Source organism: Propithecus coquereli, unplaced genomic scaffold (assembly GCF_000956105.1).
Source record: "Propithecus coquereli isolate 6110/MARCELLA unplaced genomic scaffold, Pcoq_1.0 Scaffold44, whole genome shotgun sequence".
In the NCBI taxonomy this organism is placed as follows: Eukaryota; Metazoa; Chordata; class Mammalia; order Primates; family Indriidae; genus Propithecus; species Propithecus coquereli.
In genome coordinates, this window is record NW_012150174.1 from 10,731,947 (window position 1) to 10,744,854 (window position 12,908).

At 47.6% G+C, this 12,908-nt stretch overlaps 1 protein-coding gene across 1 annotated transcript in view; it reads left to right on the plus strand.

Annotated features, from left to right (window-relative positions):
* The window catches only part of ST5 (suppression of tumorigenicity 5), a 109,014-nt gene that overhangs the window by 66,567 nt on the left and 29,539 nt on the right, over positions 1 to 12,908 (plus strand). Inside the window, exons 3-4 of the mRNA XM_012654353.1 lie at positions 8,024 to 9,283; positions 12,533 to 12,669. Of these exons, the coding sequence (XP_012509807.1) occupies positions 8,024 to 9,283; positions 12,533 to 12,669 (1,397 nt within the window). The remainder of the gene's footprint in view (positions 1 to 8,023; positions 9,284 to 12,532; positions 12,670 to 12,908) is intronic.

Sequence of the window (12,908 nt, forward strand, 5' to 3'; positions counted from 1 at the left end):
CATATGAGAGTACCAGAGGGCATATTTTGCACTTTAACTTTCACTTTCTGTCTATGTGTGTGCATGTGTGTGTACATACACATGATACTTTCTCTTTAAATTTATCTCTTTCCATACCTTAGTTCATACTCTTTCTATCCTACTTACTTGTTTTACATATATTTTTTTCTGTGTGTAGGTGTGTTTATGGTTCTGTTTCTTTTAAATTTTACTTTACATTCTCTCCCTCTTTCTTTTATCTGTTTATCTTACTCCATCTCTCCTGAAAATGTTGGTTTTGGCCAGTTGCATGCTGTGTTGGCATCCATGCCTGTGCTGAGCAGCAGAACTGGCTGCTTGCTGGCAAGGCCATGGCACAAGTGCCCGGTTCCGCAGTGTCTGCTTCCCAGGGGCATACTCTGGGATTGTCGAATAACAGAGTGAGAGATGGTAAGAGCAGAGTCTTGGGTGTCTGTTGGCTGCTTCGTATTTGCTTTTTAAAAATACTTCTTTTACCTTTGTGGAATTATTTATAGTGTTCAAACACTGTTAACAAATTTATATCGTCTTAGTCACATAGCTAGTATGTGAGGATACTCAAAGTAAGTGTTTTCCCCATTTTATGGGTAAAGAACCTGAGGCTCAGAGAATTTGGGTGACTTGCCCATGAGCACGCCCAGGATGTGATGGAACCAGGGCCCAGGTCTCTAGACTCTTGGTCAAGTATGTAATTTTTGCCTTATGAGAGAGGGCTTTGGGGGCTGACAGCCGTACTGGGCTGTATTAAGTGCTTTGTGTACCTTTCCGTGTCGTTCTTCAGGTCATAAAGCACAAAGAGAGAGGCAAGGAAGTCTGTAGATAATGTCCTGGGCAGGCATAGGGGAGACCTAGGTTTTAACTATTTTTTCATTCATTCATTTAGTCATTCAACACAAATATATTAATTCCTACTAAATTCTAGGTGTGGTGCAAAGTGCAAGGGATATCAGGATTAACAAGATACAGTCACCACCTTCAAGTAGGTCCACTCATGGTCAAATGAGGGAGAGGAAGCCTTATGGTACAATGATGTGTTATATATGCCATAACGGATATTTTTCCAGGCACAGTGGAGGCATCCAAACCAAAATTGGTCATTTCCACCTGGGTAAAGGGCATAGGGTGGGAAAAAGCTAGGAGTTTGATGTGCCTAAGGGTGGGATACAGATTTGGTCTGGAGGGAGAGATAGTATGAGATGATGAAAGGAAAAATAGGGGGACCTTGTCAACAGTGCTGGTGAATTTGCATTTTATTCTGTAGATGGTAGGGAGTTTCAAGCATCATCAGTCTTGCATTTTAGAAAAATGTCAGAAGATGAGTGGATAAACCAGAACTGGGTTAAGAATAAAGGCAGAGAGAGAAGTTAAGAGACTTTTAATAGTCCTGGTGAAAGATAAGATCTGAACCAAGGAAGTAGCAGTAGCAGTGGGGATGGGGGCAGGGGGCAGATCTGAGAGATGTCAGGAGTAGAATGGAAAGGGCTTAGTCATCAAGTAGATCAGTGTGTGGGGGAAGGGGGCTGGATCCCGATGCTTGAAGGAGGGGGGAAATAACAACCTTTTCTCCCCCAGTGTAATGGGCTGGGAAACATGCAGCAGTCAAAGCCAGGGGTGACGGACGCATAAGGCAACACAGGGATGAGACCGTGTGAGAAGACACCCAGCTCAGCTCAGGTGGGTGGGGAAGAAGGTTCCCCAGTCTCAGGCCAACCTTTTTAGATGGGCATTGGGTCCCCACTTCCCTTGCTGCCTGCTAAAGGGCATCATCTGCATTTGTGCCCTCTGCGTCCTGTATTGACAACTTTTCCCTCTCCACTGGTTCACTCAGGCATGCAGTGACATCTCATAGCTCAAATTAACAAGGAAAATGCTTCTAGTATGCCACATTTTCCTCCTTATCACTCCATTTCTTTGTTCCCTTTTTAAGGGCAAGTCTTTGAAAGAGTTGTCTGAATTCTCAGCTCTACTTCTCCCATTTTCTTGTATTTCTTCCAGTCAGGCTTCTCTTCCTACCTCTCCACCAAAACCTTTCTTTATAAGGTCACAGTGACCTCCGCGTTGCCAAATCTAAGGATCATTTTTCAGTCCTTCTCTTACTCAGTTGTTGGCAGATTTGACTCAGTTGATCACTCCCTATTTCTTGCAGGTCTCAAGACATTGCTCTTCATGGTTTTCTTCTTTCCTCACTGAATACTCTTCTCAGTCAGGCTCCTTGACTAGTTCCTTCTCCTCGTCCAGACCTTGAAGCACTGGACTATCCCACAGCTCAGTCCCTGGACTTCTCTAGCTACACTTACACCCTCGATGATCTCATTTGGTCACATGCTTTTCAATAATATCCATATACCACTACTGACTCCCAAATTGAAATTTATAATCTGAACTCCCTTTTACCAGGTGCTCAGGCCAAAAATCTTGACGTCATCCTTGACTTCTCTTTGTCTCTCACACCTGTCATCTGGTTTATCAGCAAATCCTATTGGCCCAGCCCTCAAAATAGATCCATCTCTGACTGTGCGCGGTGGCACACATCTGTAATCCCAGCATTTTGGGAGGCCGAGGTGGGAAGATTGCTTGAGGCCAGGAGTTCAAGACCAGCCTGGGTAACATATCGAGACCCCGTCTCTACAAAAAAAAATATAAAAGAATTAGCCAGGTATGGTGGTGCATACCTGTAGTCCCAGCTACTTGGGAGGTTGAGGCAGGAGGATCACTCGAGCCCAGGAGTTTGAGGCTACAGTGAAGTATGATCCCACCACTGCACTCTAGCCTGGGCAACAGAGCAAGAACCTGTCTCTTAAAAAGAGAAAATCCATTTGTACTGCTAGCATTCTAATCCAAGCCACCATAATCTCTTGTCTGGATTGTTGTTGCAGTGGCCTTCTAACTAGTCTCCTTGCTGCCAGCCTTGCACTCCTGCACTTCATCCTCTGATGTGAAGTCAGATCATGTCACTCTCCTGCTTCACACCCCTTCAAGAGCTTCATTCTCTTTCAGAGTACAAGCCCAGGTCTTACCATTGGCCCATGGGGTCTTCTGTGATGTGGCCTCTGGTGTCTGTCAGATTCATCTCCAGCCCACTCTTCCTCTTCTCCCTCCGCTCTGGCCACATTGGCCTTCTTGTTGGCCCGGGAATACAGTAGGTACACAGTTGTTTCAAGCCTTTGCCCTACTGCTCTTTCTGCCTGGAACAGCTTTCCCCTGGATAAACACATTGCTCACTTCCTTCAGATTAGGGGCACATGTTACCCTGGCAGAAGGGCCTTCCCTGATCTCCCTATATAAAACAGCAACTCATTCCCACTGTTAATCTCTTATCCCTTTGCCCTCCTTTATTCCTCTTTGTTGGCCCCATAACAGTCTCACAGGGTTGATTAATTGTCTGCTCACTCTAAAACAAATAAAGCAACACTGTGTCCCTCCACTAAAATGTAACCTATAGAAAAAGAGACATCTGTATTTTGTCTCTGCTCATTCTTAATGCCTAAAATAGTGCCTGGAATATATTTGGTGCTCAGTATATACTGGTTGAATAGATAAAGAGCAAAAGAATGTTTTAAGCCTGGTGTGGCTGGCACGCTGTGGTCTGGGTGATAGGTGACTTCCTTTGTTCAGCTCCAGAGAAGGTTAGCAAGGAGCTGTCCTGGGAACCCTGAAGACATGAAACTAGACTGTCAGTGGCAGAGTTGGGTGCCCAGACCCAAAAGAAGGCTTTGCTTAGGTCCTGGCTTCCTGAGGCAGCTGGGATCCAGGCACTGCCATTCTCTTGGCCGTGGTTTCCTCTCGTCCAACGGGGGAGAATTATCTTATTTTCACTTCCAGTCTGCTTGAAGAACTAGGGAACAACTAGAGAGAGTGAACACGAAGCCCAAGACTGAGTATTCTCTCCCATACAGGCCAGGAGACACCAGGTGCTATGTAAACTCATTATCACAAAGATCCAAGCATCCTGACACCTGACCCCCGTTGTGTCCCACCTGAAGCTTCCCTGCTCTCTAGGTGACAGTTCTCCTGAGCCCTCCCTCCACTTGGGAGCAAAGACTGATGGAGGCTTATTCTTGGGATTACAGAAGTAGCTCCATTTTCAGGGAATGTTCCCAGTAGAGCATCAGAGCCTGTAGTAGTGAGAGAGATCCAGTCCAAATGTCATGGAAGCTGGTCTGTGGGGAGGTGGAGGAGAGAGGTGTGGAGATGGAAGGCTCAGGCAGTGCTTCTGCACTGGGATGGGGTGGGCCAATTATATGCAACCCTGGCCTTTCCCACTTGCGTCATTTTACTACTGCAATATAGCAAACCACCCTAAAATTTAGTGGCTTAAAACAAGTTATTATTTCTCACATTTCTGTGGGTTTTCTGGGCAGTTCATCTGCTGGCTTCCCCTGGGCTCACTCATGTAGCTGGGTTCAGCTATATCCAAGACGGCCTCACTCATGGGTCAGGCAGTTGGAGGCTGGCTGTTGACTGAGGTGCCTCAGCGTGGTCCATGTGACCCCTCATCCTGTCAAAGACTACAGTGGCTTCCTTATGTGGTAGTCTCAGGGAAGCATTCCAGGTGTTAAAAGGAGAAACTACAAGGCCTCTTGAGACCTCAAGTTTGGAATTCAGACAACTTTTAATTTCTACCACCATATTCTGTTGGTCAAAGCAAATCACAAGGTCAACTCAGATTCAAGGGGCAAGAAAATAGACTCCATCTACCTTTCCATAGCATGGGCTGCAAAGAATTCATGGCCATATTTAATTTATTGCCCCTGCCATTTAGAATCCAAGGACAGAGGCAAACTGACAAGGTTTCCCAGGTGATGATTCTGAATAGCTATCCCATTGTTAGTATTAGCAGTTGTGAAGCAAAGATTGAGCACTATGTGTTAGACACCAAGCTCGACACTTAATGTGTATTATTGCTGTTTCTCACAACAGTCCTCTGAGATATGTAGTCTTTTAACCTCCATTTTATAGTTAAGGAAACTGAGGCTTAGAGAGAGAAAGTTACTTACTTAAAGTTATGTAGTTTGTGCATGGCTATGCTGAGACTTGAACCTAAGGCTGTGATGTTCTTACTCTCTATTGAGAATGACTAGCCTAGCATAACCTGGTAAAAAAACAATACTAACGATAATTAACATTTTACATCCATAGTCTAGTTTGTCCGTTATGACAACCGTGTGATGTAAAATGTAGAACAATTTTGAGGAAATGAAACTGGGATGCTCAGGGTGAGTACATTCCTAATAAGAGGCAGAATCAGGAACATATAGAGAGATAGCAGTGAATTCTACCCTCAGTGGGACTGTCAGCCCCATGAGGGCAGGGCCTGATCTATACCGTTCACCAGCTTATTCCCAAGACTGTGGAGCAAGTGAACGAGTGCCGCCTTCTCTGTGATGAGCCCAGGGGTGCCCGGGCTCCAGGTCGGCATAGGCAGGCCCCTCTTGGTGGAGTGCACAGGGCCTGGCCTGTGTGGGGAGGCTGGGCAGTGGCACTTGCAGCCATGGGCCCACATCAGCAGTGATGCCAAAGACAGGATCTTAAAAGGAAAGGGCCAGTCTTCTCTCTGTTTTGTGCTTCACAAGAGGAGAGAAACAAAACCTCAGTTAAAGCAGCCTAGGCACTGCGAGAAATTTCTTAACCTGTAGCAATTTATTCATGCTGGAACCACTAAGGGAAGTTATAGAATCATTCTTTCTGAAAGCATGCTGGAATCAGGTGGATCAGAGATGCTCAACCATTTGTCTGTCCCGCCTGTGGGAGCCATGCCCCATACCACCGTAAATAACAGTGGTTCCATGAACCAGTGAATTCTCACCTTGGGGACTGGGGAGACACATCCTTAGGGGAGCATATAGCAAAACGCCTGCAGCGGGTGAGGCATGTGTGGTTTAAAAAGGCTTCCCAAGAGATTTTGAGTCTCATTAGGTACCAGTCATCGCCCACTAGAATTTAAGCATTTCATGAAGACATGAATTTTTGTCTGTTTTCTTTATTCTTGTATCTAGAACAGGGCCTAGCGCATAGTAGGTGCTCACTAAGTATTTGTTGAATGCATAAACCAATGATATGGTCCTTTATTAAATGCATCTTTTCTTACCTCTGTTGAGAATAGCTGAGAGTGCTTAGTGTAGCCCAGGCACTCATTTGCTTAGGGGGCTGGGCTGACAACCTTTTGCTTCTCTGGTCTGTAAAATAAATAAGAGAGACCTAGGGCCTCTGTCAATTGTGAGTAGGTTAGTATCTCCCCAGGCTCAAGCCTGGCACATTGCCCTGCTGCTATCTACCCTAGGGAGGGCTAAGGCTTATTCTGTTCACACCTTCTCACTAAGCAGAGTCTCTTTGGTCATTGGCTTGGCTGGGCATCGAATTTCTCTCATCTGTGCCCATGTACACATGGGACGGCTCTTGTTTGACTTGCCCTTTTAAAAACAGCTTAAGCATGTTGAGGTTTCCTGTTGATCGGGGGCAGCCAGAAGCCTGTGACCCAACAGGGAATTGTTGGCCAATCCCTGACTTACCCGAGCTCCAGTTTTCTGTGTGTGATCAAGTGGTGACAGCAGCCTGGCTCGGGGGCAGCTGGCTGACTTCCTGGGGGATGGCATGGCACTCTGGAGCCTGCAAGGCTGGACGGCCCAGCGTTGAGGGCCATGGCATTAGGTCAGGTAGGCCTTTGTACCAAGCAGTGTTGGGAAGAACCTTTGAACTAAAACTATTTGGAAAGAATTATGAAAGTCGAGAGTGATTAGCTTAGTAGACCACTAGAAAAGTGTGGTTCTCTTCAGTAAACTCACTTGTACCTTTTCCTTTTTTTGCTCATTGTTCTCTGAGCATCTTCCAGATGGTGGCTGTATGTCCCTTGACCTAAAAAGAAATCATGGTCTAGTAGGGAAGACTAAGAGGTCCTTCATACCTTTAAATGCTGAATTCTAGACAGGGGTGTGCCCAGTGCTGTGGAGATTTCTGTCTAGGGTCTGGGTGTTTCACAAAGATAGCAGAGGCTCTGCTTCCTCTTTAGAGAGGCAACCCAGCCTAGTGTAAGTTCATGTCCTGGTGTCACTTACCAGTTGAGTGACCTTGGATGAGATATTTAACCTCTCTTTGCCTTAGTGTTTTTCATTTGTAAAATGCATGTCATAGAAAAGTGATAACCTTACAGAATTTTTGTGAAGGTTAAATGAGTTAATATATGTAAAAACATTTATGTCTAACTCTTCCTGTATTTGCTAAGATCTGTTTATGGATTTAGAGCTGGGAAATGGCTGACGCTCATTGGATGTCACGACCCTGCTGGAGGGTGGAGCCACCTGAGGAGTTGGTCTGCCTCCCCATTAGCCTCCTCGTGGAGAGAGTAGAGAGGACTTTTCCTGAGGGGCCCTTCTGACCTTTTTGAGGCCCTCAAGGATCCTAATTCTGATCAGGACCAAGCTGAGGAAGCAAGATCTTGTGTCCAGTAGCAGAAGTTTCAGGGGAGATAGGGCCTTGTTAAGGGGAGAGAGCAAAGGGTTTTAGTGTACATATCTGGGGCCACTTCAGGAAGTAGCGTGCTAGCGCTGCCTGTACCGGCTCAGGAGAGTTGGTCATTAGCATCTCTTCTTAACTCCGCATTCAACGATGTCACATTGGCAGCTCAGCTGTAGTAGGAATGTTTATGCTATGGAAACTGGCAAATGCTACCAATCTGTGCCATCTCCCCGAGAGAGCTGGTTGTTAAGTATTTCGCAGCACTCCACTGGCCTAGATTCTGGGAACAGAGTCACAGAACAGGCTTCTGTTCCAGACAGACATCATTCACGGGATGAGTTGGGCAGAAAGGCCCCATGAGTTTGGCCCGCTGTGGTTAAAGAGCTGTTTCTCTCCTTGAGGACAGTCTTTTGAGGGTATATTACTTGAAGAGAGTGTTTTTTAGCTTGAGAATCCTGCAGGAGAGAGATGCTGAGCTCTCTGAGAATAAAACATGATGCCTCTGGTTGTTAGGCTACTCACTGCCATTTTCTTTTTTCCTTTTTGCCCTCAGGTCTCAGTCAGTCTCTCCACCTCCAGTTCTCTCCCCGCCGAGGAGTCCCATCTACCCCCTCAGTGACAGTGAAACCTCAGCTTGCAGGTACCCCAGCCACTCCAGCTCCCGGGTGCTCCTCAAGGACTGGCACCCCCGCGATCCTTCACCCCAGAATCCTCAAGACCCATCCCCAGATACTTCACCACCCATTTGTCCCCTCAAGGCCACCAGCTTCAGTTATTTGGACAAAAGCCCTTCAGTGTGCAAGAGAGAGGACCAGAAGGAGAATGTCCAAGGCGTAGCCCGGGATGTAGAGGGTGTGGCTGCTTGCCTCCCCCTTGCCCAGAGCACGCCATTCCTGGGGCCGGCGGCTGGCCCACGGAGCGTCTTGCTGACCCGCACTGGCACCCGTGCCCACAGCCTGGGCATCCGGGAGAAGATTTCAGCATGGGAAGGTCGCCGAGAGGCCTTGCCCAGGATGAGCATGTGTGGAGAGAAGCGGGAGGGCTCTGGGGGTGAGTGGGCAGCCAGTGAGGGCTGTCCCAGTGTGGGCTGTCCCAGCGTGGTGCCATCCCCCTGCAGCTCAGAAAAGACCTTTGATTTCAAGGGCCTCCGGAGGATGAGCAGGACCTTCTCCGAGTGTTCCTACCCTGAGACGGAGGAGGAGGGAGAGGCACTCCCTGTCCGGGACTCTCTCTACCGGCTGGAGAAACGGCCAGGCCGGAGTGAGCCCAGTGCCTTCCTCAGGGGGCATGGCAACAGGAAAGAAAGCTCAGCAGTGCTGAGCCGTATCCAGAAAATTGAACAGGCCCTGAAGGAGCAGCCAGGCCGGGGACTCCCCCAGCTCCCCAGCAGCTGCTACAGTGTAGACCGAGGGAAAAGAAAGACTGGAACCTTGGGCACCTTGGAGGAGCCAACCGGGAATGCGGGTCTGAGTGCTGGCAGCCGGGCAGTAGGAGTGGCCGGAGTTGGCGGGGAGGCAGGCCCACCCCTGGAGAGGGAAGGCAGTGGTTCCACTAAGCCAGGGACCCCTGGAAATAGCCCTAGCTCCCAACTGCTGCCATCGAAGAGCCCCCCTGATCCCGCTGTGAACCCTGTTCCCAAACCCAAGCGCACCTTTGAATATGAGGCTGACAAGAACCCCAAGAGTAAGCCAAGCAATGGTCTACCTCCTTCGCCCACACCTGCTGCTCCACCTCCGTTGCCCTCCACCCCGGCCCCACCAGTTACCCGGAGACCCAAGAAGGACATGCGTGGTCACCACAAATCCCAGAGCAGGTAATGCTCCAGTGTCTTGTAGCTGGGCACAGTGGCTTGCTTTTCAGTGGAGAATGCAAAAGTGATAGTTTCGTGGGTCACAGTCAGTAGTGCTTTATAAGCTCTGAAGCACTGAATAATTGTGAAGTGGTAGTTGTGGTAGTGAAAATTGAGATCATTCTGCTCTTACAGGATACTTGAACATGAATGTGAGGGTCAAAGCACTTCTTCCCCATGCTGTGCACTGAAGGTGTTGGCTGGGTTTGCCTTTAGGGTAGAGCTGGGTTGTGTTCCAAGCCCTTTTGGAGCTTCCTCAGTCCTCCATGGGAAGGTCAGAGCCACCTTACTTTCAGGTGAAGTAGGCAGTCCCTTTAAGACTAGTAGGATCTTAGCCTCCCTATCACCTGAAGTGCCAGCATTAGAAATTTATTTCAAGTGAAATATTATCTGAATACTGCATTTTGTCATTAACGTAGTAGGGTCAGCAAATTTAACACAATTTGCTCTCTCCTGAGGGCCTCCTGACCACATAGAAACCCTGGGCCTATATCAAGCAGGAATTCTTAGCTCCTGAAAGGGGAGACTGATGGAGAAAAGAATTGAAAGAACATTTCACCTACTTCTTGGCCATGTCCCAGAATGACCTGTTCCAAGGCTCACATTGGTTTTCTGGTCATTCTTGGCATTTCTGACCCTGGACTGCCAGGGTCATCTCCCCAGAGTGACCTGGGAGCTGGGGCTGCCAGAGTTGGTGAAACTGGACAGGCATCTTGTTCTCTGAATTGGGGTAGGCTGGGAGTCAGCTTCCTTGGGAAGAGCTGTCCTTCTACCCCCTACTGCCTTTCTCATCTAACTTAGGCGTTCAAGTTTATTTTACTTTTGGGGATTCTTCACTCTGTCCTCATACTTCAAGTTTCATTCAACGTCTCCCATCTCATGCGTAAACTTTCCTGCCACGTGCAGAGAGGAAGAAAGCACAAAGGTTCAGACTCCTGAGCCAGAACAGCACTTGGCTAAGGGTAATCCCATGTTTTGGCCCACCCCAAAATGCTCACTGGCTCTTTAATTCTTTAACAGCCTGCCAAGAGTGTTTGCTTTGTCCTTATTCATCCATTTCTGTAAACATCCACCCGGAGCCTGCTGTGCACCAAGCCTTGTGCTGGTCAAGGGGACACAGAGGCAAATAAGACATGGTTCTTCCATTCAAGGACTTCACGGTCTGGTGCACAGATAAATCATATATACTGTCATATGCGTCATGACCCGCATCAGTGCAGGACACTGCAGAGACCCAGAGGGGAGGCATCTAAATCAGACTGGGGAGTAAGGGAAGGTTCCTCAGAAAGAGAGTTGCTGGAGTAACTTTAGAGGAGCAAAAAGCAGTTAAGTAGGTGACAAAAGGGAGTCGGGGTCGGGGGAGTTCCTCAGCCTGAAGGTTTTACACATATTCCCCCACACATTACATCTGTGTATAATATATACACACATACACCATATATGGTGGAGTCACTTCATGTAAGAATTAACTTAGCAAACTTAAATCTGTGCTCTTGGAAAAAGAGAAACCGTTCCAAAAGTGCAGTCTGTTCCATTTACCTTCACCCAGAGTGAGCATATTCCCCTGAGAAGTTTGAGATGGTAAGTTTGTACCTATTATGCCAGGTGTGATTCTTATATTTAATACACTTTTTTATTAAAAAAAATACAAGCCAAATATTTCTTCTGGTATTCAACCAAAGAAAAAGAAATCTGTTAAAAAATCTGGGGGAGAAACTGATTATATGTCTTAATGAGAGACAGCCTGTTGGTCCTCAGGTGGTACCCTGCTGGAGGATTTTCAAGGGTGATTTGGCTGAACATGATTTGTGTCTTAGTTGCTGACTTGGGATCTACCTGTTTAAGATGCTGACTCTACCATATATGCCGGTGAAAACTTGGTCTCACACCAATAGTGATCATGGACCAAAATTTGGGAATTGTACTCAGCCATTGTGTTTTTAACTAATTGAAAAGTCTAGGCCAAAGACAGAAATCTAGGAGTCATCATGGTACAAATGGTAGATATGGTGATGGCCTGTGGGTATTTGGCCCCTAGAAAATGCAGAGCAAGAAAAAGAGTCCTGAAGACAGACTCAGAGAGACCCCAGCCTTGAAAAGTAGAATCCTTCACAAGAGCCTGAAAAGTAATGACCAGAGAGGTGGTCGAAAACTAGGAGGGAATGGGTCATGGAGGCCCAGGGAGGCACGGGGAGGAGAGTGCCAATGCAAGGAGTATTCAGTTCTTGTCCTTGAGTCACTTTCGGCCCCTGACTTGCACCACCGCAGGACTCTTGGGAGGAGTTGTCTGGTAAACTAAATGAAGAGAGAAAGGACTTCATTGATGGCTCCTGAAAGAAGAGGGTGGGAAGAGAGATTCAGTCATTGCTTTAGATGAGGCAGTACCTCTCCGATGAAGGAGAGGAGTAGAGAGTGCCATGGGCTCAAGGCATCTTAGGAGGGGAAGGTTATTTGGGGGGTGGAGAGGAGCAGGCCACTAGCTGAAGGAACGCTGGGTCTCAGATGGAGCTTCTAGCTGCAAAATGTCCTCCCAGCTCCTCCTTGGAAGTTGTATGATTTGTTTTGAGGGCTCAGCCCTTCCTGTTTCAACAAGCCACCCAGCACCAACTGCTTCTCCAAGCCCCTGACAGCCCTGAGCAGGACTCTTCCAGCATCCTGGCTTCCCACCTGCTCAGTGCAGCGGCAGGAGTCCTGGCAAGGATGCAGATGTGGACGTGAGGCTCCAGAGGCCCGTCAGGTACTTGATCCCTGTGGTGGCAGCACACACTTCTTAAGGAGGATATTCTCTAGGGCTGAGACGCCAAAGTGGTTAAGAGCTCAGGCCCTGGAGTCCGACAGCCTGGGAGAGTCCTGCCTGTGTCAGTTTGAGCTCCGCACTCGTACAATGGCACAATCCCTGGTAGCACTATTATGATATATGAGATAACACATGTAAATGTGCATTTGACATAGCACTTGACATACAGCATGCTTTTAAGCTGGGGTAATTGTTTTTACCTAATATTGGTGTTACTAGGGATAAAGCATGTTGCAGGCACTCAGGCTGGGGCCTTTCAGATCATCTGTCTCTTCATTTGGATGGTAAGTTCAGATCCACCTTGATGCTTTTCCTTCTCAGTAGCCAGTTTTATGAGGAGGGCCTCTGGTCTTTGCTCTGGCCAAGACAGCAGAGATCTGGTTGACTGGAATGACTCTTGCTCTTGTTATCCACAGAAAATCCTTTGAGTTTGAGGATGCATCTAGTCTCCAGTCCCTGTACCCCTCTTCTCCCACTGAGAATGGTACTGAGAGCCAACCCAAGTTTGGATCCAAAAGCACTTTAGAAGAGAATGCCTATGAAGATATTGTGGGTAAGCAGTGGCTGAGGTCGGTCATCTCTGGGGGCTTTAGAAGAACAGGAACAGGAGGAGACACTCACACATTCGCTTCATGCACTGTGGGCAGACATGGTCCCACCTTTTGGATCTCCTGCTGGAAATGAGTGTCAGAGGAAGCTCCTTAGGAAAGACAGAGCAGCTAAGTGATTAAAGCCTGGCCCTGTGAATGAACTGAAATCCAAAGGGCCTTTGTGACCACAAGAAGGTGAAAA